A 27,199-nucleotide genomic window follows, 5' to 3' on the forward strand; every position below is an offset into this window, starting at 1 on the left:
AATATAATGAAAATGCTGTAACGTAATTGGCATGTTCTCAGTCCTATCCAGACATTTTAGACATTCATGGGTTAATATTGTGTGGTCCTTCCTGGCCCCCAAAACCGTGGCGAGACTTCGTGACATTTCCAGCATGTACATGTGAAAAGAGCCTTGAACTTGAGAAAGCAACAAAAGCCTCCGGTGAAAAGTCATTTTTATAGCCAAGGTGTTTTCATCGGTTTAAATGAGCTTCAGTTTTTCTCATGGCATTATTTGGCTTTCAGTATCAATCTTAGGATCTTTTTGGGAGGGAGGGGGCATTACTACTCCTTTTATAAGCAACATTTTGCCGTAAAATGTGTTTAGTGGAAAACCTTACGCACTCGTCTAAGGAGTTAAACTGAATCCAGTATTTAAAACCAGCAGAATGGATTTAAGTGTACGTGCAGTTTTAATAGTATTGACAATTGTTGATTTGGGATGTGCACGGATGCGTGTGCAGACAGTCCCTCTTCAGGTAAGTAATTTTTGCTAACACAGTATCATTGTTAAACAATTATAATGATATTGTGTGGTTATTTTGTGATTTGTTGTGGTCTGTTTGTGACAATTTTTCATTTGGAGAAATTAATGTTAAATGATGTACTTATGTTAAGGAGCGCGCAAAATTCGCCTCACACAATTACGCGCGAAACTCTCGAAACGCGCGTTTTATACTCGAGATCCTGCACGAGCTTTTTCGCTTTAGAAAAACTGTCGTCTTCTTTACTTAAATAGAGTTTTATATTGCATTTAACTGAATTGCTAATATAGGAAATCACATAATCTATCATGGAAACAAGTGTGATCTAAAATAAACGAGTAGTAAACTACACTGCAGTATAATTTATTATTTACTAAAATAAGCTAAAGTAAAATTCTTAGCCTAACCTGAACCTTAGGTTTTTGAACCATAGTATTGAGTATTAATAGTATAGCAATTGGTATAGCCTACTATTATACATGGTGCATATTTACAAAGTGTAGTTAATTTATACTGTAGTATTACAAAGTGTATTACTACTGTATAATATACTACAGTAAATTACAGTTTACCAGGAAATACTACACTTTAAAAACAAACTGTGCTAAATAGCACTAAAAGTGGTTCACTGGCTCGTAATCTTAGGGGAACCTGCATTTTAAGTGCCATATAGCACATATTTAGCACCTGTGTAGAACCCTATTGTGCAATATAGAATCATCTAGTGCTAAAGTGGTGCTATATCACCCCGTATGGCTTTTCATGGGTGCTTTATAGGTGCTATATGCTAAAAATGGTTCCCCTATAAATTACAGGCTTTTAGTGCTATTTAGCACCATTTTAGAGTGTAAAGTACAAAATTTTTCTTGTGGGTTGTTTTGGTTTGAAAATCTAAAAATACATTTCCTCGTATCATTCAAATTATGAAAGAAACCCTTTTTTTTACTTAGTTTGAATAGGTAGAAAAAGAAAAATGTGCCGGAGACTCATGTAAAAACATATCCAGTATGTGCTTGAATTAAAAGGCTATTCTCTCATGATTATTTTGCAACTAATTATTTAAGTCCCAAAAATATGGTCAAAGCTTTTTATTATAACGATCTACTGGAAGGTAATAACAGACCAACACTTAGTTTCCTTCCCCTGTTATTTGTTTGCATTTACTGTACAGGAGATGTGGTAATGTATTGATATAGCAATGAACTGTGTTAAAGTTAACATCATAAATCCTCCAGTGGCTCCTAACAGTACTGACATTTATTTCCATTTCCACTTCTTTTATGAATGGCTTTGATTCAGTCAGTGTATTTAAATGTAAGATCAAGACCAAACCACTGGCATCTGTAAATGAGTATGTTAAACTATTTCTACTATTTCCTTAATCCTTGGTCCTCAAAGGTAGATTTGTTGGTGGTAACTGAATAGTTATTCGGATTAAGTCATTCTCCATAGATTTCTTGTGTGTGTAAAAAATGCTTAGTTTAAATTATTATTTCTACAGAAGAATAGGATTTACGCCTCAATTGAAGTAAGAATGTGTGAGAATATTTCACATTCTGGCCAAGAGATCTCGTGAAAACTGCAGTGGGTTTTTATTTAGATGTTATTTTGTCTTTTTCAGAGACTAAGGCGTCAGACCTCAACAGTAAAACCAGCTGTAAGTATACAGTAAAATCAAGAATTTTAATTAAGTTGTAATCATTGAGACCACTTATACACTGTTAAAAAAAGGTCAAAATGCTGTCACTGGGGTGGTACCCTTTTCAAGAAGAACAGCACCTAAATATTAGTACCTCAGAGGTACAGATTGGTACCAAAGATAGCTTATTAGTACCTCAGAGATATATATTAGTATCTCAAAGGAATACGTACTGGTACCAAATCTGTACTTAATTGTACATATTAGGACCTTTTTAAATAGTACTGCCCCAGTGACAGATGGTATACATATTTGACATTTTTTTCTAACTGTGTATTTTACATTTCATGAACCACTAAGCAATCTTCTATATTTAAATTTCAATCTTTATGTCTTAACAGTATGCTCAGTTGGCAAACATAAGTATGATATTTAAATGTCTTAAGAATAGGTTGTGGAATCCTTTAAAGCACTTTTTGCATGAGTTATGCAATAAAACCAATAAAAATGAAGATCGTATAATCATCTTACTGTCGGAGGCTCAGACCCTGGATAAAACCTGTTTTTTGTTAATATATTTACCTCTGCTGTTGTTACTTTATCCTGTCTTTGTCTTAGTACTCTCTTAAAGAGAGCAGCAGCACAATCTCAGATACAGTTTTTAAAGAGCACCTATCGCCTGATTCACAATTTTACATTTATTTTGGTGTGTAAGCGTGTAATAGTACATGTTAATGATATGCAAAAGGTACAACCCCCAAAGTAAACAATGATGCAAGTTATCATCTCCAACGTAAATATATCTCTCTCTCTATATATATATAATATACTCACCTAAAGGATTATTAGGAACACCATACTAATACTCTGCTTGACCCCCTTTTGCCTTCAGAACTGCCTTAATTCTACTTGGCATTGATTCAACAAGGTGCTGAAAGCATTCTTGATAGGATAGCATCTTGCAGTTGATAGAGATTTGTGGGATGCACATCCAGGGCACGAAGCTCCCGTTCCACCACATCCCAAAGATGCTCTATTGGGTTGAGATCTGGTGACTGTAGGGGCCATTTTAGTACAGTGAACTCATTATCATGTTCAAGAAACCATTTTGAAATGATTGGAGCTTTGTGACATGGTGCATTATCCTGTTGAAAGTAGCCATCAGAGGATGGGTACATGGTGGTCATAAAGGGATGGACATGGTCAGAAACAATGCTCAGGTAGGCCGTGGCATTTAAACGATGCCCAACTGGCACTACGGGGCCTAAAGTGTGCCACGAAAACATCCCCCACACCATAACACCACCACCACCAGCCTGCACAGTGGTAACAAGGCATGATGAATCCATGTTCTCACTCTGTTTATGCGAAATTCTGACTCTACATTTGAATGTCTCAACAGAAATTGAGACTCATCATACCAGGCAACATTTTTCCAGTCTTCAACTGTCAAATTTTGGTGAGCTCGTGCAAATTGTAGCCTCTTTTTCCAATTTGTAGTGGAGATGAGTGATACCCGGTGGGGTCTTCTGCTCTTGTAGCCCATCCGCCTCAAGGTTGTGCGTGTTGTGGCTTCACAAATGCTTTGCTGCATACCTTGGTTGTAACGAGTGGTCATTTCAGTCAAAGTTGCTCTTCTATCAGCTTGAATCAGTCGGCCCATTCTCCTCTGACCTCTAGCATCAACAAGTCATTTTCGCCCACAGGACTGCTGCATACTGGATGTTTTTCCCTTTTCACACCATTCTTTGTAAACCCTAGAAATGGTTGTGCGTGAAAATCCCAGTAACTGAGCAGATTGTGAAATACTCAGACCGGCCTGTCTGGCACAAACAATCATGCTACGCTCAAATTTTCTGACATTCATGGACTTCAGGAGATTGTCTTGACCAGGACCACACCCCTAAATGCACTGAAGCAACTGCCATGTGATTGGTTGATTAGATAATTGCATTAATGTGAAATTGAACAGGTGTTCCTAATAATCCTTTAGGTGAGTGTATGTATTGCAGTGTACGTATTGCAGTGTACCTTATAGAAAGACAATGCATATTCACTTAACTGTATCTTTTTCGTATGCAATAATGGTGTAAATGTTTAATTTTTTAGCCAAAACTAGATAAAGTATCATAAAAAGTATAAATTGATCTGAAAATTGTTTCTACTCTGTTCTGTGTATTATGTGACGTCATATTAATGTGTTATTGCCATTTTGGTGTTTGTTATGTCTCTAGCTAAAGGTGACAGATTACCATGTGCGCTGTTCTGTAGTATCTCGCTATGCTTTAACCACAGTGGAGAGCACAGTGTGGAATCAGCTACACATCCCTAAGGAAGCCGCCTTTGAGGTGGATCTGTCTCCATCTGCATTTATTTCCAACTTTACCATGTGAGTAAAAGGTCACACCAGATTTCTGGTCCTTTCTAGGGTTGTAATTGTTGCTTCATTCATGTGGAAAGAAGTGGTTGATGGTCAAAAAGGAAAAATAGTTTTGATGCTAAATACAGAAATAATGAACAAAAAATAACTCAAGAGTTATTATATCCAATTCCTTAAAAATTGTGAGACATAAAAAAATCTGGAAAATATTTCAAATAAAATTGTGTGAGAGACCTTGTAAATAAAAGAAACATTTCTGTAAATCGAATGCTAAATATAAGGCTCCAAAGCAACGTAATAAAGTACACAGGAGCTGAAATGGGAAGCAGACGCAAGTCAAAAGTAAAGAAGGTTTAGGGCTGATGAATAGCCAGCTTTGTCAAGAAAATTCAGAGACCTAATAGAGAAAATGAGGGGGACTGGCTCTGTTCACTCTCGCTTTTACCCAGCAGAGTTTACCAAGGAACGTGGCCAAGGTACACAGTCACATATTTACGTGTGCATAAACACACATGCATGTAGAATGCACACATATATCCATCGACAAAGCAAGGCTTAATATATACACTTGCTCAGAGAAAGACAATATTTTACACTGAGCCATTTGCTGTGCATTCAAGGTATGAAGTTTATCATTACCCGAATTTCCTTTGGTTTCAAGCTATGGGAACTCTTGTGTGTACACATACGCAGATTTGAAGTAGCTCCTATGCGTTTTTTCATTTTTTATTAGACTGTGACTGCGAGCTCTGTGTGTTCTTTGTGTCACATGCACAGCTATCCCAGACATCTCATTGCCACACATATGTGCAGGCGCCTCATTTTCCACTGTGACTTAAACCGTCCATTTACTCGCTCCCTCACAAACAAGGTCTTTTTCAAGACTGCTGGTTTATTTTGGTTGGTTCTTGTTGATTTTTATTTAAATATATTTGCTTAAAGGGGGAAGACCTTATTTTAGCATTTCTTTCCCTGACCCTCATCCAAAGACACAAGGAGTGTATGCATAGCCCGGTGTGGTTGAACTCTTAAGTGTTTATACAGGTCAAACGCTCCAATGCTAAGAGATGAGGGAATCGCAAGAATTTCCCAGTAATCGTGTTGTCTGAAGGAAATGAACTTTTCTGCCGAGCACTTTTTCAATGTCACTGCTTGTTTGTATATACAAAAGTGTCAAACGGCGGGGAAGGCCTTTATACCCAAATATAGTGTGTTGTTTCCCATTAACCATCACCATATAAAAATGGGTAAAGTAGACTCTTTACACCCCTTTAGACCCCTTTCGGGCTAGTTCACCCAAAAATGAAAATAATGTCATTAATGACTCACCCTCATGTGTTCCAAACTCGTAAGACCTCCGTTCATCTTCGTAATACAGTTTAAAATGTTTTATATTTAGTCCAAGAGCTTGTTGACCCTTCATTGAAAATCTACGTACGATATACTGTCCATGTACAGAGAGGTAATAAAAACATCATCAAAGTAGTCCATGTGACATCAGTGGGTCAGTTAGAACGTGCTGAAGCATCAAAAATAAATTTTGGTCTATAAATAACAAAAATTATGACTTTATTCTGCATTGTCTTCTCTTCCGCATCTGTTGTGAAGCGCATGCGTGAGACTAAAGTCACGTGACTGCAGTGACGTGGATGACGTGTTATCTGGTGCACCCCAGCTGTTCACAGTCTGAGGGACTTTTTAGTCGAAATTTTTGATGCTTCAACACATTCTAACTGATACACTGATGTCACATGGACTACTTTGATGATGTTTTTATTACTTTTCTGGACATGGACAGTATACCGTTACTAGATTTTCAATGGAGGGTCAACAAGCTCTCGGACTAAATCTGAAACATCTTAAATTGTGTTCCGAAGATGAACGGAGGTCTTACGAGTTTGGAACGACATGAGGGTGAGTCATAAATGTCGTCATTTTCATTTTTGGGTGAGCTATCCCTTTAAACACTGCGGAACCACCGGTGTGTCCAAAACGGCATCAACAAATTTTATTTAAAAAACAAAAACTGTCTTTTTCTGTATAAAACTATATAACAAGTTTTCTGTAAAATAAGACAATTTTTATCAATTTACTCCAAAGTATATGGGTAGATGGCATTGCCCAATTCTGCAAAAATTCTAATTATACTACATTATTAGATTATGTGACTTTAATTCCATTCAATTTTATTTATATAGCGCTTTTCACAATTGGTAATTGTTTCAAAGCAGCTTTACATTAATAGAAGCAAAAAAAAACACAAAAACTTGACAGATAGCATAACATAATACAGATACCATAAGCAGCAGAATTTGCTGCGGCTATGAATCAACATTATAAGCGAGCGTATTACTAATGTAACGTATAGAAGAGGGTGCTAAGTTAAGCCAATGAAGGCTGACTCCCCAGGTTGAAAAATAGCAGAAAAAAACTACTTATTTTAGCCAGGAGAAAAAAGTCCTAGGAGGAAAAAACCCTTGGGAGATATATATACGGTATATATGTAAACGAGTGAGGAGATTAAACGGGTTCTGCCGGTGGTCATTGGTCAGGCATCAGCTGGGCATCACGTTGAAGAACGGTTAGTAAATCAGGGATGTTCCGACCTTCACATTTCCCAGAACTGGGTCTGTTTGTCTCATTGTCCTCGGGATTGAGGAAGAGATAGGGAGAGAGAAACAAAATCCTATTAGCGTAGGGGCCGTTCACATTTAATACAACTTTCACACAGTGATGTAGTTTAAGTCAGCTCGGTTCCAAACAGGATAACTATTGCGGCATAAGTTCCAGACTGGCTTATTATTGCGACATGGATTTCACAGGCCAGGTCACATATATTAACAGTGTATTTTGCTTTCTGTTGTTTTTTTTCTATTCATTTTGACTCCCAAGCACATCAAATGGTAAAGTCTATGTTTCTGAGGTGAAGGTGAGAAATGCTGCCAGGAAGATCTATGACGCAGCTAAGAAGCAGGGGAAAACAGCAGGACTTGTTGCCACCAAGTAAGCCCAAAATCTATTTAATCCCTTCTCCAGTGGGACTTGATTTTGTTTCTTTTGGCGGTATTTAAGCCCAAAGACTTCCACAAAAAACTGAAACAAGCCACATTTCATTTACTTTTTAGCACGCATGATGTTAGGTTAACAGGTTCAAAGGAGATATCTTAGTGTCTCAGACTGACAATGTTTACCTTTGCATCAAAGTCTGTTATCAGTTACAATATTAACTCAAACATTTCCTGTCTAATTCTTCAAAGACAAAATTATCTGAGCTATGCTAACCACATTCCCTTTATACTTTAGCTCTGTACTTTACTTTATGTCAGCATCTCTCTTATCTGTTTGTTTTTGTGTTTGAGATATTAACTGAGACATTAAAGTTTGTCTTCTCGATTCATCTTACATTTTTGATGGATGTTTCTTGGTTTACTAATTCTTTCCTTACGATGTACACTCTTAAAAATAACATCTCTTAAATGTCAGGCTGTATGGTCCCATAAATAAACTTTAACATGCCTACATTTCTATTGCACAAACGTTTCTTTGTAATGGAAAAAAGTTTTGCAGACAATTAAAAGTAAAAAAAAAAAGTTTTTTGGGGGAACCAAAAATAGTTTTTGAATTGCATCACTGTAAAGAACTCTTTATTTTTAAGAATGTATACAAAATTTATATTCTTTGTAAAGAACTAACATCTCTTCTATTGCATTTTGAAGGGAACGAGAGATCGAGAAGTTTCGTGTGGCAGTCAACGTTCCTCCTGGGGCTCGCGTGTCCTTCTCGCTGTCTTACGAGGAGCTGTTGTCACGACGACTTGGACGCTATGAGCTCAGTTTGGGTCTGAGGCCCGGACAGCTGGTACAGAACCTCTCTTTGGATGTCAGCATAACAGAGAGGACGGGCATCAGCTTTATCAAAGCTCTGCCACTGAGAACCAGCCGACTGCTCACCAACAATGTTCAAGGTGCCACAAAAGAAACTATCTACCTCTTTAAAGTTCTACGCTTTGATATTCGTTTCACTATCGTAAATGCAAGTGAGTGCACACGTTACTCCTTATGATTTTCTAGCAGATGCAGAACCTCCCCCTTCTACTCAGGTCAAGCAGGATCCTTACTGTGCACATGTGCGCTACATTCCCAGCATGCAGCAACAGAGGACCACCTCCCCCAAAGGTCTCAATGCAGACTTCATCATTCAGTATGATGTGGAACTCAAAGACCCCATGGGTGACATCCAGGTCTTCCCCCTTGTCTTCACTGGCAGTCATTCACCTGATTGGTGGTCTAGCATCTAGCATTGTAATGTTGTCACTGTTACTCTTTCCAGGTGGATGATGGCTACTTTGTTCATTACTTTGCACCTCGAGGACTTCCAGTGGTTCCTAAAGACGTCATTTTTGTCATTGACATCAGCGGCTCTATGATCGGCACAAAAATCAAACAGGTAGCATCTCAACCACCTTAATCATTTTAACTCTGAGCTGTTCATCTGTATTTTGTCATGAAAGGCAATTTGTAGCCCTCCCGCAAGGCTATTTTATTTTGAATTATGAGTAAAATATGGTACACACAGTCAATTTTCAATAGTACCAACTAGCCAGAATTTTTAAAATGATGTCTTTTTTTAAAAAGTTGATAAGTTGCTACAAGGACTATAACTCGTCCTCGACCCCGAGGACAATGAGACAAACAAACCCAGTTCCTGTTGCTGTGAAGGTCATCGCACCACTGATCTACTGGCTGTCCTTCAATGTGATACCCAGCCGATGCACGACCAACGACCACCGGCTGAACCAGTTTGATCCGCTTACCCGCCTCCTATCCCTACGTATCTATATATATATATCTATATAAATATAAATATATATTAATTTCTCCCAAGGGTTTTTGTCCTTATAGGAGTTTTTCCCAATGGGTTTTCTCCTAGGGGGTTTTTTCGTCCCAGGGAGAGTAAGCCAACTTTGGCTTTACTTAGCACTTTACTGTATACGTTGCATTATTAAAGGAATAGTCTACTCATTTTCAATATTAAAATATGTTATTACCTTAACTAAGAATTGTTGATGCATCCCTCTATCATCTGTGCGCGCAAGTTTGGTGGTACAAAATAAAACGTAGCGCTTTTCTAAGCGGATTTAAAAGAGGAACTATATTTTATGGCGTAATAGCACTTTTGGATGTACTTCGACTCGCCTGAATAGTCCGCTCCCCTTCTCACTCTCATAATGGGAGAGGGAGGGTGTTACTGCGCCGAGTCGAAGTACTCCCAAAAGCGCCACCACGCCACAAAACACAGCTCCCCCCCCAAATCCGCCCAGAAAAGCGCTACGTTTTATTTTGTACCACCAAACTTGCTCGTATAAACACTCGTCTTAAATAGGAAAATTGTTGATGTGTTAGGTCACTCCTAACTTTATCTCTAAATGGTACCATTGAATGAATGGGGCTAAGCTAAATGCTATCGAAGCGTCGCAGCGCGCTCCAGCGCTTACGTGCACGCACACAGATGATAGAGGGATGTATCAACAATTCTTAGTTAAGATAATAACATATTTTAATATTGAAAATGAGTAGACTATTCCTTTAATACGCTCGCTTGTACGGTTTAACCTTAGCCGCTATATTCTACTTCTTATATTATCTATTGATTTTCTGTGTTCTCCTCTACATCTACTCATGTAAAGCTGCTTTGCAACAATTAACAATTGTGAAAAGCGCTATATAAATAAAATTGAATTGAACTGCTACTACAAGTCTTAAGACTTGTTGAAATGGCACTCGATGATGTGTATTTTTTATTGTATTTTACTTCAGACTAAGGCAGCTATGACCATCATACTGAGTGACCTGCGTGAGGGTGATTACTTCAATCTCATCACGTTCTCAGACAAGGTCCACACCTGGAAGAAAGGCCGCACTGTCCGGGCCACGCGGCAGAATGTGCGAGACGCCAAGGAATTTGTCAAGATGATAATAGCAGATGGCTGTAGGTTCTCCTCGATCTCATAAAATGAAATGATAAAGACCAGTTTTGATTTATTGATTTGTTGATTTATGCTTGTGGTTGCTGGTTAACCTGGTGTTGACGTGACGTTTAAATTTTGATTAGAAGACTGGTTGGGATACCAGCATCCACAACATATACTGGTGACCGGAGTCATGACATTTTGTTTTGTTTCCTTAATCCACATCAGGGACGAACATCAACGCAGCTCTGCTGTCTGCGGCCCAACTACTAAATCCAACCTCATCTTCACCCACTGATCGAGTGCCCTCATCCAACCGCATTCCCATGATCATCTTCCTGACGGATGGAGAAGCTACTATTGGGGTGACCGAACCAGATGTCATTCTGCATAATGCACAGAATGCTTTGGGTGTAACTTCTTTGTTTGGCCTGGCCTTTGGAGACGACGCTGATTTTCCTCTTTTGAGAAGGCTGGCACTGGAGAACCGTAGTGTGGCTCGGATGGTAGGTGCCTAGTACTAAATATACACAATAATAAGGCTTGAAATGGCTCAAAGAAATAATATATAAATGTACATTGACTATTTTTGTCCCACTTTATGGTCCAATTCTCTCCAACTACTGCTTATTAATACTAAAGAAGTTGTTAATTTTAAGTATTGGTAGAAATGGGGAGGGTTAAGGATGTAGAAAAGGTTTTGCAAAATCAGTCATTAATATGTGCTATTAAGTATTAATAAACAGCCAACATCTCATTAATATTAATGCTAATATTCAACCAGTTAATTGTAAACTAAACCCATGTTAAATCCACTATCATATTATAGTATACAAAGTATTTAGTTACATCAGAAGTAACTGTAATTAGATTACAAGAAAAATAAGAGTAATCCCTTACTTTACTTTTTCAAGGGAAAAGTAATTAAATTACAGTAACTAATTACTTAGTAACTAGTTACATCCAACACTGATCTCAGATTGCTTGAGGGTGAGTACATCATGGGGTAATTTTGATATTTTGTAGTGTCCTTTCAAATGAAGTATTTTTATTTTAAATTATGTATTCTGCTCAACTGGTACTGCAACACGCAAGCACATGTATAACTCTAAATACACTGTAAGTCATTTCGACTAAAGATTAATATTATTTTTTAGGTATACGAGGATGATGACGCAGCTGTCCAGCTGAAAGGTTTCTATGATGAAGTTGCCAGCCCTCTCCTGTCAGATATCCAGCTGTCCTATCTGGATGATCAAGCCTACGACATCACTCGTTCCCTCTTCCCCAACTACTTCCAGGGCTCCGAACTGGTGGTCACAGGACGACTTAAGCCAGGTGTACAGGATCTCAAGGTTACATTGACAGCGAGCGACTCAAAGCAGAAGGTGAAAGTGGAGACTGAGCTACCGCTGGCCCAAGTTGTTGTAAATGCCACGGGACAGTCTCTCGGCTGTGCAGAGGCGCTGGATGGTATTCCCAGCTTTGTGCAACGTCTGTGGGCTTATTTCACCATCAAGGAATTGCTGCTAGCCAAAATGAACACCACTGATTTGGTCATACAGCGTATTCTTGTGGATAAAGCCACCAATCTCTCTCTGCAGTATAATTTTGTAACACCTGTCACTTCTTTGGTTGTAATAAAGCCTGATATTGATGAACCAGAACCGACTAGTTCCTCTGTAACGACTACTACTGGTAAAACAGCAGATGGAACCGTAGGGGGTTCTGCGAATGTGACAAATCAGGTATCACATTCTACAACAGAGACCAAAAAATCCAACTCTTCTTTGGCTACAAAACCAAGCTACCCAAACAAACCCACAGTCTCCAAATCTGGGCGACAACATCCGCCACCCTCAGGGCTGCATACCACTGGTCGACCACCCAACACCTCACTTTCCCATCCATCATTGAGGAAGACCACTACAGTACACCCTAAAACCACCACTACCCCACCTGCAAGCAAACCGTCCTCATCTCCTCCTAGCACCATTAAAACCACAGCAACCTCAGCCCTGGCCAAGACATCAGAGCCAAACCTGAAAAGCTCCAAGACTCCAGCCAGTACAGCGAAAACCACTTCTTCCTCTCAGCCGGTCAAAACCACAACGCTAGCCACCTTAGTTAAAACTGCACCTTCTGTGGTAAAAGACTCACTATTAACTGACATTAAGAACTCTAGTATCTCAGGACTCACAACAATTCAGGACAGCCTACAGCCTCCGAGTGCATCTACCACAGATGCAAATTCAGATGTTGAGCTGGAAGTAGCAACGCTGCTGGCCCCAACTTTTATGCCCATGCCAGGAATGACAGATGCACCGAAGTTATGGGAAGCATCTCGTGTCCTGGGTGAGTTTTTTCTGGTGAACTGACAAACATACAGTACAGTATAAGAGGCTGCCATTAATGTTTGGATAACACTTAAATCTCTTCTGATTTAAAATAATGTACTATTACCTCCAAGAAACATATTAAGAGTTTGGTTCCAAAACACGATAAACGTCTTTTTTTTATAGTTACAACCAAAATCAGTAGTGTATCAGATCAGTATTAAAAAGTAAATTCTTCATTTTACGCAAAATTCGATATCCGCCGTGTTATTCTGTTATCTTTTCTCCCTTTTGTCCCAAAACGTAATAAATGCCAGTCCTCCTTCTCTGCAGAATGCAATAAATCCGCTCAACCAATCACAATGCACCATTCCACGCATTGTAAACAATAATGGCGGCGCTTTGAATACACACAGAATCCTAGTTTTGCTCATCTACTTTGTACTTTATGACCAACAAACAAACAAAATAATTTTGATGGCATTGATAAACCTTTTCTGTGGCGGGAAAAAACGTAAGCCATCAAAATCGAATAATTTACAAGAGAGGCACTAGGGCGAAGGAAAAATGATGGCTGTTGCTTGTCACATGCTAAAATGCTAACACATTGACCCCAGGGGATCTTATGAAAAACTTTCCATTATTTTACTCGAAGTCAACGAAAATCAAGCAGGACCAAAAATTTTTACAGCTTATCGCTGTAAAAAGAAGTTTGGCGACGTCCTAAAGATGACAGCAGCAATGACAGTGTTGTTAATATGACAAAGTAAGTGTTTTGATTATTATTAAATCCGTGTATGCCACTAGTCAACTAAATGAATATAACATGGCCAAGATGAATGCACATTTATATATTGATTCAATAGATTTATAGCATTTTGAAAAAATAACTTGGATTTATTGCATTTTGTGGAAAAATTAATCAGTTTTTTTAATAAATCTTTGAAAAATCAAATTATGGATTTGAATTTTTTATGTTATTATAACATAAAGATGCTATGTGAAAGTTTGTTACAGAAAATAGTGGTTTTCATCTTGTCACTTTCTTGGTATAGAAAACACATTTTTTCCCAAATTAGTCAAAACGGATTTTTTGCGTTTTGGAACCAAACTCTTCATATATACATTGCCACTTCGAAGTATAAGGGGCTTTCCTTGGCATTAATGTTTGGATAATACTCTTACGTCTCCTTAGGTTAAAAGGAGGTGGATGTGATATAAGTAAACCTCTACCAACATCTGTGATATTTGGAATGACTTATCACGAGAGGAAAAACTAAGTTTAAGTTGCATATTATTGGTTAATGGAAATGCCATCATTTCGCAATATTTTTTTGTTGACATTTCGAAAACAATTGCAGTTTTGTGCAAATTTGTAATGGAAACGCAGCTACTGTCTCATTTACTTTGCCACTAAATGTTCCTGGGTTCCTACACCTGATATATTGAGACACATGATTGATTCAAAGTTGAATTAATCGTACGAATTCTATGAATCCTATGAATTTAATTCATAGTAACATGAATTAATGTATATAAAACTTTGAAGTTAGGTAAGTTGTTTTGGATTGAAGCATCTGCCAAATGCATACATATGAATGTAACATCTGTTGTGTGTCCTTTACATTAGATGTCTCCTCCACCATCCATATTCAACAGAAAGGTAAGACTAAATACTTCACTTTAGTATTTGTCAGTGGTGGCCGGTGACTTATTTTTTTCGAGGGCGCTTGATGCGAAGTTTGTCACAACATGTATGTAGCCCATCATGTGTGTGATTTGTAATTGCTAAATATGTGTTCGGCGCGTCGTGTAAACCTATGTGCACCACGTGTCTTATCAAAATAAGTGCCTGCTGCAGATGTGTCTAGGGGGTTGATGATAAAAGAGACGCTCGCGTTTGCCAGATATTCGTATAATCTCATGCGTAATCAGAGTTTACTGTTAAAGGGGAGTGTCTTGCGTGTGCAGCAGGCACTTATTTTGACAGAACACGTAATTCACATGGTTCACATGATGCAACAAACACATATTTTGAAAACACGAGAAAGACACATGACACTCCGAACACTTATTTAGAATTTGTGTCCCTCAGAAGAGCAGTCAACAGCCGCCACTGGAATTTGTACTGGGTTTGAGTATATGGCATTTCATTTGTCTCTTTTGCTGCTCTTACACAGATATTGATCTTGTTAAAGGTAAGAAATGCTTTTGATCTGCTTTGAGTCAGGTTTTGCATGGTCAAAGCTGACTCATTATGATATTTTGCAGATTTCAATGCAGCACATGACTACGACTATGACTACAACATCCATTATGATTCATGTAAGTTGAAAACACTTTTGAATCTGTGCTTAATCTTAAACTACTTAAACTACTTTCAATATACTGTATTATTTTGTAAGACACTATTGGTTCATTTTCTTTACAGATTCTGATGCAGAAGAATCTGGTAAGCATATAATTAATACCGTACATGTGAAAAACCTTCTCTAATGTAGTGTAGCTTGTCGACTTTTGCATTATGTATAGCAGAAGGAGCTCATCAAAAAATAATGTGTGTTGATCATTTCAGCAGACCTGGAGAACTCACCAAGTTTAAGCTCGGTTAGAGTATTTTCCTCATCAGGTATGATGCTAGTACCACATTAAAATACCCTTCTTTCTTTTTTATCTTTACCAACCTATAAACTTTGCTTGTTGAAAGCAGGTAATGATCTTGAAACACTAAATGAAGTGGTACACCAGTTGCACATCATAAAACGTAAGCAGTGCATATTTTTTCTGCACCCATGTTAACAGTGTGTGTCCACTGGCATGGAGCGAGCGAAGCGTAGCAACGATTTTCAGTTAATTCATATAGAAGTTGAGCTTCACAGTCACATGGTGCATTGTGGGACAGACAGCAGAGCAGGCCTGAAAGCGGCCGAGAGTGTCAAAAAAAGTTGGGCGCTTCTCGACTTTATCAAATTTCAAGCGAACAAAAAACGGCAGCCAAACACTGTGAAAAGTATGCAAGATTTTGACGTGTTTCTGACTATTTGCACAATGGCTCTACACCTCTGCTTACAAATGTGGTGTGCAACCAGACATAGTCTCATAGAAATGATTCATTTTGCTTTAATTTTATGCACCTCTTGAAGTGGATGGAGACCCACACTTTGTTGTTCAGCTTCCAAAAATGCACCAGAACTTGTGTTTTACTATTGATGGAAGGGCTGATGATGTACTACGCCTTCTGGAAGACCCAGTTAAAGGTATTTCGTAGGGTTGCATAACGATTAATCGTGATTAATCTATTGCAGAATAAAGGTGCAATGTACTGTGGTGTGTGTACTGTGAATAATAATTTTGTATAACTTTTTTTTTTGTATGTGTGCATATTTATATATACATAATTATTATTCACAGTTCACACAAATATATGATGTAAACAAAACCTTTATTCTGCAATAGATTAATCGCGATTAATCGTTATGCAACCGTTTTGCCATGTACAATTTTATCTTGAAAAAAATACTATTATTTAGATCCCATTGTTTTAACATAACTTGTGTACTTTACTGTTTCTTTATATTATTTTGTGCTCTAGGCATTACTGTGGATGGGCATCTGATGCTGGCTCCCTCCAAGGAGGGGATGGAGAACCGAACTCGTACGTTCTTCGACAGGATTGTCATCACTGCTGCCAATGTTGGCTTCATTGTCACATTAACAGTAGATGCAGTAATTGTAGAGATAAAAGGGGAGGGACTTGAGATGCTGCCCACCAATCAGGAAGGATCTTTAGAACGACAGGGCTTGAGAATCAAGGTTGATGTGCACCATAGCTGTTGGATTGATCTTGGGACAGATGTGAAGTTTCTTGTTCTCTTTCATCGCTACAACCACCCCAAATACTTTCAGAAGGAACACCTGGGCTTCTATATTGCTGACGGCAAAGGGCTTTCTCACCTCAGCCATGGGCTTCTGGGTATGCAACATTTTTTTTTGTTCAGTCATTCAGTGAGGTTTACTGGTTTTAATTTTAACTTACAATTTAAGTTTAGTTTTTTTTGTATTTTTATATATATTTGTATAAATATATTGGTAACTAACATGAATGCTGTAGAAGTATTGTTTATTGTTAATTCATGTTAGCTAATGCATTATCTAATGATAAAGGGTTAGTCCACTTTCTTAAAAAAAATATAGATAATTTACTCACCACCATGTCATCCAAAATGTTGATGGCTTTCTTTGTTCAGTCCAGAAGAAATTATGTTTTTTGAGGAAAACATTCCAGGATTTTTCTCATTTTAAAATGACAATCGTTTCGCTAGATAAGACCCTTATGCCTCGTTTGGATAGTTTAGAGTCCTTGAAACTGCAATTTTAAATTACATTAAAACTGTTAAGTGTTGGGGTCCATTAAAATGAGAAAAATCCTGGAATGTTTTCCTCAAAAACATAATTTCTTCTCGACTGAACAAAGAAAGACATCAACATTTTGAATGACATGGTGGCGAGTACATTATCAGGATTTTTTTTTAAGAAAAATGACTAATCCTTTAACAAATACAACGCTTACTGTATGTTGTATAAATGAAACACTGCAGTTGTATTGTAAGAGCCTAACTTCCATAATCTTAACATTTCCCCCTTCTGGGCCAGTTTCTACATAGCCATATAGAGGTGATACGGGTCACAGACCAGACGGGTTTCCATCATGCGCAAACAAATACGAACAGTTCAATGGCTATTGGATTGTTAAAGAAAGGAGACGAGCATTTTCCTGTCACCCTACAAGACAAGAATCTGAAGGATTCATCCAGAAAACGACACTCAACTCGATGTTGGGTCGTGCCAAAGGTAGATGTAGAGAGACTTCTGGGCCATTCCTATCAGAGTTACATTGTGGACCACCAATAGATTATTCCTCACATGTCATGATTATTCAGAATTGCAGTACTGTTTGGAAAGGCAGTAAATTTGACATAATGCATATTCATTATATGATTTTATCAAAACAGCATTCTTATCATAATAAGATAATTTTAATTATTTCATAATGACCAAATACTATTGCTTCTGTTTAGTTTGCAAAAATGTGTATATATAGTGCTGTGCAAAAGTCTTGGGCCACCATGCCAGAATTAGATTTGTTGTTTTTGCAATGTTATAGTGATCATATATAGTTGTTTCTCAGTGTCTTTAATAGAATATTACCAGAAAATACAGGAAATGTGTATATAGTATTAAAAACTGTATAAAAAACGCTCAAGATGTGTTTCGTGCCAAGAGGTCACACTAAACACTGACGATGCCTAAAGAAGACATTTAGTCCTGATTTATTTTCTTTTTTTATTTACATATTTCCTGTATTTTCTGTTTGTATTCTAATAAAGAGACTGAGAAATAATTATATACGATCACAATACAATTGCAAAAACAACAAGTCTGGTGGTGGTGGCCTAAGACTTCTGCACAGTACTGTATATACTTCTATTTTAAATAATACAAAATCACATTTAATATATTTAAAATAATACAACAGAATTTTTTTAACTAAAGATATGTATTGATTATAAAATACTGTACATTAGTAATTCATATTGCCCCCCCCCCCATTTTTTCCAATAATAATTTTAAACCAAGAAAAGATTGCGTTTCATTTTATTCATATTTATTTTTGTTGCACAAGACTGCTCAAACACGAGATGAAATTCACAACTGAAAGTCGTCGAGTTTGTGTCAGTTTTTGTTTTTTTTCTTGAAATGTTTAGTTATCATTTTAACAATGAAAATGAAAGACAAAACCAAAATAAATACAGTACAAAAGAACAGTAAACAGTTAATCCAAACATAATATGCTGGAGAGGTGCAAAAGATACTCCAAACAATGCTTCATTCTATTGGATTCCAGTTATCGTTAATTCGCTAATTTTGTGCACAAAGAAAGTTGAAGGTCTGTATTTCAATCTATAAGGCCATACGTGACTTTGGCCCAATGATAATCAAGAATGGAATGTTATGGTCTCCTATTTGTTTTCCGTTCAAAAAATAAAAAGAGGAAAAACTACTGTCACAGGCCTTTTCTGAATATGGAAAACAATGCGATGCGTGTATATTTTACATTAAAAGCAGTACAGCAACATGATCAGGTCCATTACACCACTGTCCTCTAACTATTCATGGAAATAGAAAACAGAAGTAAGCATGATTAAGACATCATATACAGTAGTTATCAGTGATGGTGAAAATGACTAATCTGAGGTCAATACTTTAAAAGTTTGTGTCGTGGTTTTTAACAGCCAAGTGTAAATGCACTGAAAAGGATGTGGGTTTTTGTTGCATGGCACAAAAAGTTATTTAAAGTTCACAGGTGTTGTGTTAATAACAAATAATAAAGTTATGTGTTAAGTGTTCTCATAAGAACAGCAAAGCATACAAAAGCCAGAATACCAAAGGACCAGATACTTACTAAGATAATTCACATTTTCAGAAACGTTTGCCTCCATGGGAATGAAAATCACTTCCACGCTCTTTTCAAGCAACTTTTGCGATCATTTTCATCATTCAAAACAAACTAGGAACTTGTTTACAGAAGAAAGAAGAATGTAGCACAAGCTCATAAGGAAGTGTGTGGTTTTCAAGTTATCACAAAGACCATAATGTTAGTTACAAGTTAATGGCTTACAATTCACTTCTATACTGCATATTATACACCTCATTCAATTGAATTGAAATCCAAAAAATATCCACCAATAAAATAGAGAAATAAATAACTATAAAGAGCAGTGAGTGGTAGTTAGATCTACTGAAATGATGCACACATACGGGACTGTCAATTCCATACAGAACATTGATGAATCTTCAATTTGTCTGTTTAAATATTATTAATATCATAAAACATCTTTTGCCGAGTGTCAAATTGTTGTTAGTGTTTAATGACTTCATATTTGTGTCACTTTCCTAAGTAAAGAAAAGCTGCTGTATGTGACTAGGAATGCTGAACAGTCTGAGCTTTATCCCTACCAAACATCTTAATAAGCTCAAGTATGTTTTACTAAAGCAGAAGCGAAATCATTTTTTCTTTCCGTCAATATTCACAGTTTTTCACATGTGTGGGCTTCAGTCAAGGACAGAATTCCGAACAAAAAGACACGTGTTTCACTTCAACAGGATGTTTGCGCTAAACGATGCATACTGCGTTCGTACGAATCTAAAATAGCATGGCGATATGAGCCCACTTTGTAGTGCAGATAGGTGAGTTATGGAATGTGCGCTATAGAGCATTGTGTCTGTGTGCTGAACGGTGTGAATCTGAACAGAAACACAGGGGCGGGGCGGAGACAAAGAGCATTTTGGGAAAGACCAGGAGAGTTGAAAGAGATTTACAACATTGTTATAATTTCTATCATTTTCTCCAAACCCAGCCCATGTAAATCAAATTCAGCGAGACCTATCTCCCCTTCAGCTCCTTGGGATCATTCTTTACTGTTCGTCTTCCCCGAAGACGTCGTTTTGTTTACGTTTCATGTTCTCAAAGTCGAAGTCACTTCCTGTCATGCGCTTGTAGATGTCTTTGATGTTGTTACAGGTTGTCTCGAAGTGGGTGGTGGCATCGTAAGACCGTGATGCGAATATCTGTGAAAGCAACATCGAATGGTTTTCAAAGCTTTTAGCATGACCGAATGATGCTTGAAAATAATTGCTGTAAATGAAGCTCACCTGACTCTCTGTACCATCATCGATAGGTTCATACAAATCACTTATGGCCACAAACCTGACAAAATAATAAAAAACAAAACTCTTTTTAAAAATAGTATAACATTACTTAAAGGGACACTCCACTTTTTTTAAAATATGCTAATTTTCCAACTCCCCTAGAGTTAAACATTTGATTTTTACAGTTTTTGAATCCATTCAGCTGATCTCCGGGTCTGGCAGTAGCACTTTTAGCATAGCTTAGCATAATCCATTGACTCTGATTAGACCATTAGCATCCCGCTAAAAAAAAAACCCAAAGAGTTTCAATACTCTGTCCATTCAAAACTTGACTCTTCTGTAATCACACTGCGTACCAAGACCAACGGAAAATCAAAAGTTGCAATTATCTAGGAAGATATGGCTAGGAACTATACTCTCATTCTGGTGTAATAATCAAGGACACAGGCGTAGTGATATTACGCAGCGCCTAGAAATAGTCCCCTGCTATTGAAAGTAACCAAGGGGTCTATTTTCGGGTAGTGCGTAATATCACTATGCCTGCTGCTGCATGTTACAGCAGCAAAGTCCTTGATTATACAAAACTCTTTGGTTATTTTTTAGCGCGATGCTAATGGTCTAATCAGATTCAATGGATTATGCTAAGCTATGCTAAAAGTGGTACCGCCAGACCCGGAGATCAGCTGAATGGATTCCAAAACAATATAAATCAAATGTTTAACTCTAAGGGAACTGGAAAATGAGCATATTTTTCAAAAAAAGTGGAGTGTCCCTTTAAATGCCAAATATCCAATTTTGAAGATTTAGACACGTTTGCCGATTATTGTCATTATTTTGGATGTTACACAACAATAGTAAAGTTTTAAATAAAAATTTTTTTTAAACCAGTCTATATTATCTTATATTTTACCTCTACTTTACTACATTCTCTCAACAAACTTCATGAGGTGCCTAGTATAAATATTACACAAATTCCCATACTATAAGTTGTTTTTTCATTATTATCTGGTCCAACAGATATCCTCAGTATAGCAGACATAATAATATTCTTCACTTAGCATGAAAAGGCAAAGAAAACGTTTTGAAAACTGACTTTTGGTCAATAGGCTCAAGAAGTTCCAGAGCAGGTTCGATTTCCGCTTCAGGATCCGAGGTTTCCACAGTAGTGCTTGCAATGGCAATGTATTTCCCCTGAGCCGCCACGTTATGAGCGTAGGAGATCATGCACACGTAGATATCTATGTGCAAACAAATACACATTAACTAGTTTGAAATCATAGCAATTTGCACCATGCAGCTCAACTCAACTGCATGAAATGGAAGTAGCACCCTCTAGTGGTGCCAATGCACATGCATCTAAATTAATTTTAGGAGACACTCTTATCTAAACCAGCTTGCTTTGCATTTGCTGTGTGCTCCTAAAAATCAAACTCAGGAATTACACAGGAAAAGTGACACAGAGGTATGCGAATGCATGCATTCACGTAGTACAAATACATATATAAAGTTTGTCACTCCTGAAGGTATTCCCAGTCCAACTTTTTTAAATGTATTCGGCTGTTTTATTTTTTTATATATTAAAAAAAGTAAAATGTGTTCGTTACTAACCTGATTTGCGGTTCACCTGGTTCTGAGGGATGATGATCTGGCAGGAGTTAGCATCATTAGTGTTTTTTATGGGATGGTTGAGGATGCAGATGACCCGGATCACCTGGCCTACTTTGTGCACACGTTCCGGGATGTAGCTGGGGTCACAGATGAGCTGTTTGCAGCGTGCAATCTATTATAAAAATCAGTAAATCTTATTTATAAACCCACAGATGACACTGTCACAATGCATTGTCGAGATTTAAAAACCAAACTGCATGTAAACCAAATTTTAATACAAATTTTGCCAGAATTTATTAATACATGTACAAATCCTTGTCTGAAGAGTTTACCTCTCCTTCAGATTTCACCCCCACCACGTGGCCATCCTCAATAACAATCTCATCCACTGGTTTGTTCAACATGTAGGTTCCACCATAAATTGCACTTAACCTGAACATTTACAAAGGAGAAAGCCTCACAATTACACTTAATACATAATTCCTTCTTAATGTGGTAGAAAAACAAATATTGACATTAAATGACTGACCTAGCAAATCCCTGGGGCAGCTCTCCCAATCCGTACAATGGGTAGAGGTAAGGGCTCTTCCCGTAGCGAGCCAGAGATTCACTGTAGAGTTTGATCCGATTGATGGTCTCCAGACACGGCTGCTCAAGGTAACTGGAAAGAATGAAAAAACATGTCAAATATACCAATGTAATGGTAAAATACATTTATAATCAATATAAAAGAATCAAGGGTTTATACCATTACCTGTAAAATTAGTCATTTACTAAGAAATACGTACAATGAAATATTAAGGTGTCATACCATGCCAGAATCTATGTATTGGATTGTGGGTGGTTTGTAAGTAAAAAGCAGGTTTCTGCACTCCGACTGTATGCAAAATTGGTGCTACAGTTCAGTGAATCCACCCCTCTCAGGTTATATAACATGAGTGACACTTACTCATCTGTCCTGTAGAGGGCCAGGGCATGTCCTGTAAAATCTACGACATCCTGTCCCAGGTCAAACTTCTTGTACACTTCTCCCATCGTTGTTTGTTTGGGATCAACACCCTCGAACGTCTTGGGGTCATTCTCGTCAAAGTTGGCTACGAAAACTAGGAACTTCCGGAAACGTCTTTTCTCAAACATTCCCATTAGATCTAAACAACACAAGATGACAACACCATGTATTTTCATTTGATCAATTATACATTTTGTATGCGTGTAGAATACTAAACATTAATAAAATGCTTTTACTTACTTGATGCTAGAGCCTCTGTCTCAGTTGAGGGCACTTTGTAGATTTTTCCGCCTTTGTACACAAAGCTTCCCTCAACCACTTTGAAGTCTAGATATCTCGTCACTTCAGTGTATAGAAGCATCTTCACTAATTGGCCTTAGGAAAAAAATAACAATGATAAAATGATGGTGAATCTGCACCATTATGGGGCATGCTATACAAAACTACTATTTTTTTTATTGCTTGTTCCCTTCCCAAATCTCGAAACATGTTTCAAAAAACATGCAATACTGCAACACGCTGTCAGTATTTCTATGTACAATGCACTGGCTGATACAGCCGTCATCTTGGATTTATACTGATGCACATTTTTGTTATTGATATGCATTCGGACATAAAGTGTACAACGATAGGTGGGTAACTGATATAAGGTTAGTCATTTATCAGGCAACCCACTTCATCTTATGTAAGTGTACATGATTTTAATAGGGCTGTCAAAAGATTAATCGCGATTAACTGCATACAAAATAAAAGTTTGTGTTGGTGTTATATATTTGTGTGTTTACTGTGTGTAATTATTATGTATATGTAAATACACACATACAAGTATAAATTTAAGAATTTTTTTATAAATAAATAAATAAATAAATATATATATAATTGTTTCTTAAGTATATACATGCATGTGTATGTATTTATGTATACAAGATAATTACATACAGTGCACACACATATATTATGCAAAAACAAACCTTTATTTTGTATGCGTTTAATCGCGATTAATCTTTTGACAGCCCTAGATTTTTTTTCTAAAATACATTTATTATGTGTCAAATATTTGTAATAAGCAGTGTTCGGGAAAGTTACTTTAAAAAGTAATGCATTACAATATTATGTTACTCTCTCAAAAAGTTACTTTTTATGGAAAGTAATACTTGCATTACTTTTAAGTTACTTATGCGGTACTTTTTCTTACTTGGCTGAGGTTTGATCTCTTTCAGGCCTTGCAGGTGTTTTTATGACTTCATTCTTTATTCAGAAATTGCATATTTCTATCGGAAAGATTTCAAGCTCCGTTTCTGACTTAAACTGTTCCTGCTCAGGCGCGCACGCATAAAGTGCGTTATTATACGTGACTACATTCAATTTAATTTAGTATGTTTTTTTTATTCTAATTAATTAAACTGAGTAACTTGCATTACTTTTTTTAAAAAAGTAACTCAAATATTAATGTGTACATTTATAAAGTAATGCGTTACTTTACTCGTTACTACAGAAAAGTAATATTGTTACGTAATGCATGTTACTTGTAATGCGTTACCCACAACACTGGTAATAAGGACAAATATATATTTAATACATTTTATTGTTATTATATTTTTATTATTTTTACCATTGGCCATTAGGAATTTAGGAATAAGGTCAACATTCCAGTCTCTTCCCCGTCCCATTGACTCTGGTGGGCTGTCTGAAATCCCAAATCTCTTATAGAGCTGAAAGAAAAAAGCCATAAAATGTGAAATAAAAAACTTCCTGTATAGGACTTATAAAAATGGTAAATTTGTAGAAAACATTTACAAAAAGTGTGCTATGTAAACATGATGACAGAGTAGTGGAAGTGAGCCCTCACCTCCTCCAACGGTGTGATGGAGGAACTTTCACCTCCATAATAAGGATTTCTGTCCATATGCAGAACTTTCTTCCCGTTCACGGACATGATCCCAGAAAGTATGCATTCTGTTCAAATAAAACATTTGATTGAAATATTTTGATGTATTTCTTTATTCATCTGTTAGCATGTCTATGACTTCCGCGTTGAACACTGGGATGCGAGACACCCCACCCATCCGCAGCCCGGATCAGCTGCACTATCCTCCATAAAGGAAAAAGCCTTAAAGAAACCATTTTGCATGTTTATTATTTGTTTTAGTGATTATGTTATTTTGCATGGTTTTATCCAACGTCAAATTCCCAGGTTTGTTCAAACGGACCGTCTAGAAATAATGACATGACAATAAAGACCGAAGCAATAAAGCTGTTGCTCACTAAACCCAGCCCACAATGGACTAAATTTAAATAAAAGGCAAAGTATGAACTAACATCAGTTCAGCTGAACAAAATACATCCTTATTGTATTGTACAAAGAGCATAAATATCTGCAATAAACAGCTGAGACCGAGACTTTCCATATTACGACGCATGAGCAAATGGGATACCTGATGCCACTCCTTAGACACTGGAATCAGTCATTATTTTTTAATAACCGCTTTCATGTCAGTACAACGATGCACTCTCAATGGCTTTAAAAATGCAAGCAGATCACAAAATATGCATTTGGGATGAATTGCTTTAGTACACGGGCAGAAATTGCGAGAAACGCTGGCTCACTACACACACATACAGGACTGGTCCAGAGGATGCGTCAGCAATAGGCCCTCGGGTTCATCTAACGCATCTGTTTGTACAGTCTGATTTATGAGAGCACGATAAGCATTCGAGCATCCATCTCGTTCATCTCTGTCAGAGATCGGTTGCTATGCACATCATCAATGACTTTAACGCCATACTTACTGTGAGTCCAGTGCCCAATACGATAACATCATATTCCTCATCCATGTTGTATTACAGTGGATCTCCCGTCTTCAGTCAAATTTCCTCTGCAAAAAAATCTCCAAAACGGCGTTGATGCAGCAAAATATAAATGCGGAGTCTTTAAACAATTTGTTGTCTCGGTGAAATAAAACGACGTTATTGCGAACAGCTATCGCTGGATTAATTTGATAAGTATCTCAATTGATCACTGACTGAGGTCGGTCCGCCCGGCGAGAAGAACCAAAGATGGCCCTGACCACCGTACCACTTGCTCCAGCGGCGTTGATACGTTCGCGAAAGAATATAGTCCCCCTCACAAAACACAAATGGATGTTGACATTAGCCACATAAGAATGTTAGCAATGAATTATAAATCAGACATAAATACAGTTTATAAAAATTGCAGTGAATATTTAGAGCCCAGCTAGTCTAATTCATTTAATTTGGGATCGTCTGATGGTACTTTCACTTCCCAAAACCAGAGCTAAATGAAACTAGGCGCTGTCACAGTAGCCGATATTCCTCCGCCGACAACATTGCCTAAGCTTCTCATATATGCGTATTCAAGTGGTAATAATCAATATAAGGTCTTTTCCTTGGGTTTATCAAAGAAAATACAGTCATTGTTATATTCTAAGAGTATGTTATATTATATTTTTATGGTTAGAAGTTTTATAAATTACACTGATGACAGAGGCATCATATAAATATATTTAGGTTTAAGAAAGTAGGCTTATAGGGTTAAACCAAAGCACTCCAAATGTTTAGAGAAAAACGTTAATTCTGCATAGAAAAAGATATGGAGTGGCACATTATTACTACAAATCCCAAAGGTTTTTATGAAGCCCTGGTGCAATCTGATATCATATATAATGCATAAAAAATAAAAGAAAAAAGCAGGAATAAACAGACAAGAGGCTGTGAATTTCCAAAGTGTACCACTTTTCATTAATTCATCCTCGGATGAATTTATATTCTATTAGACTTCAAATTCTGATATTCTTTATAGTGCCAACTGCCAACGAAAAGCTATATCATTTTCCTTGTTTAAAAACGACCCTTCCGCACCTTTATTTAGAAAGCAAAAACAACTCAAACGTAGTTTATTTAAACGTTTGATACACGTTTCTGTGACGCTCCCTACTCAGATAGATGTTTACGAACAAAAACTGTCCAAACTGCGCATATCGATCGACATTTGACGTCACATCGATTCGCTCTCGCGGTACTTTG

General features: G+C 37.2%; 2 protein-coding genes across 2 annotated transcripts; one reads left to right on the forward strand and one right to left on the reverse strand.

Moving 5' to 3' along the window:
• The first annotated feature begins 43 nt into the window (after positions 1-43).
• On the forward strand, positions 44-17,812 carry itih6 (inter-alpha-trypsin inhibitor heavy chain family member 6). The gene is made up of 18 exons (XM_073875313.1): positions 44-499; positions 2,127-2,162; positions 4,379-4,533; positions 7,417-7,527; positions 8,241-8,488; positions 8,595-8,764; positions 8,854-8,970; positions 10,341-10,512; positions 10,721-10,998; positions 11,650-12,847; positions 14,459-14,491; positions 15,009-15,026; positions 15,100-15,153; positions 15,260-15,280; positions 15,407-15,457; positions 15,972-16,085; positions 16,421-16,793; positions 17,469-17,812. The coding sequence occupies exons 1-18, from the start codon at positions 410-412 to the stop codon at positions 17,737-17,739; spliced, it is 3,510 nt and encodes a 1,169-aa protein (XP_073731414.1). The 5' UTR covers positions 44-409; the 3' UTR covers positions 17,740-17,812.
• A 654-nt stretch (positions 17,813-18,466) lies between these two features.
• gdi1 (GDP dissociation inhibitor 1) lies at positions 18,467-26,365 on the reverse strand. Its single transcript, XM_073875302.1, has 11 exons — positions 25,945-26,365; positions 25,005-25,111; positions 24,768-24,867; positions 23,396-23,530; positions 23,096-23,294; positions 22,676-22,807; positions 22,479-22,578; positions 22,147-22,318; positions 21,632-21,776; positions 20,542-20,596; positions 18,467-20,457 (listed from the first exon to the last, which is right to left on the reverse strand). Exons 1-11 carry the CDS (start codon positions 25,988-25,990, stop codon positions 20,305-20,307), a joined length of 1,344 nt encoding a protein of 447 aa, XP_073731403.1. The 5' UTR covers positions 25,991-26,365; the 3' UTR covers positions 18,467-20,304.
• Between the last annotated feature and the right edge of the window lie 834 nt (positions 26,366-27,199).

This window comes from Misgurnus anguillicaudatus, chromosome 13 (genome assembly GCF_027580225.2).
Source record: "Misgurnus anguillicaudatus chromosome 13, ASM2758022v2, whole genome shotgun sequence".
Taxonomy (NCBI): Eukaryota; Metazoa; Chordata; class Actinopteri; order Cypriniformes; family Cobitidae; genus Misgurnus; species Misgurnus anguillicaudatus.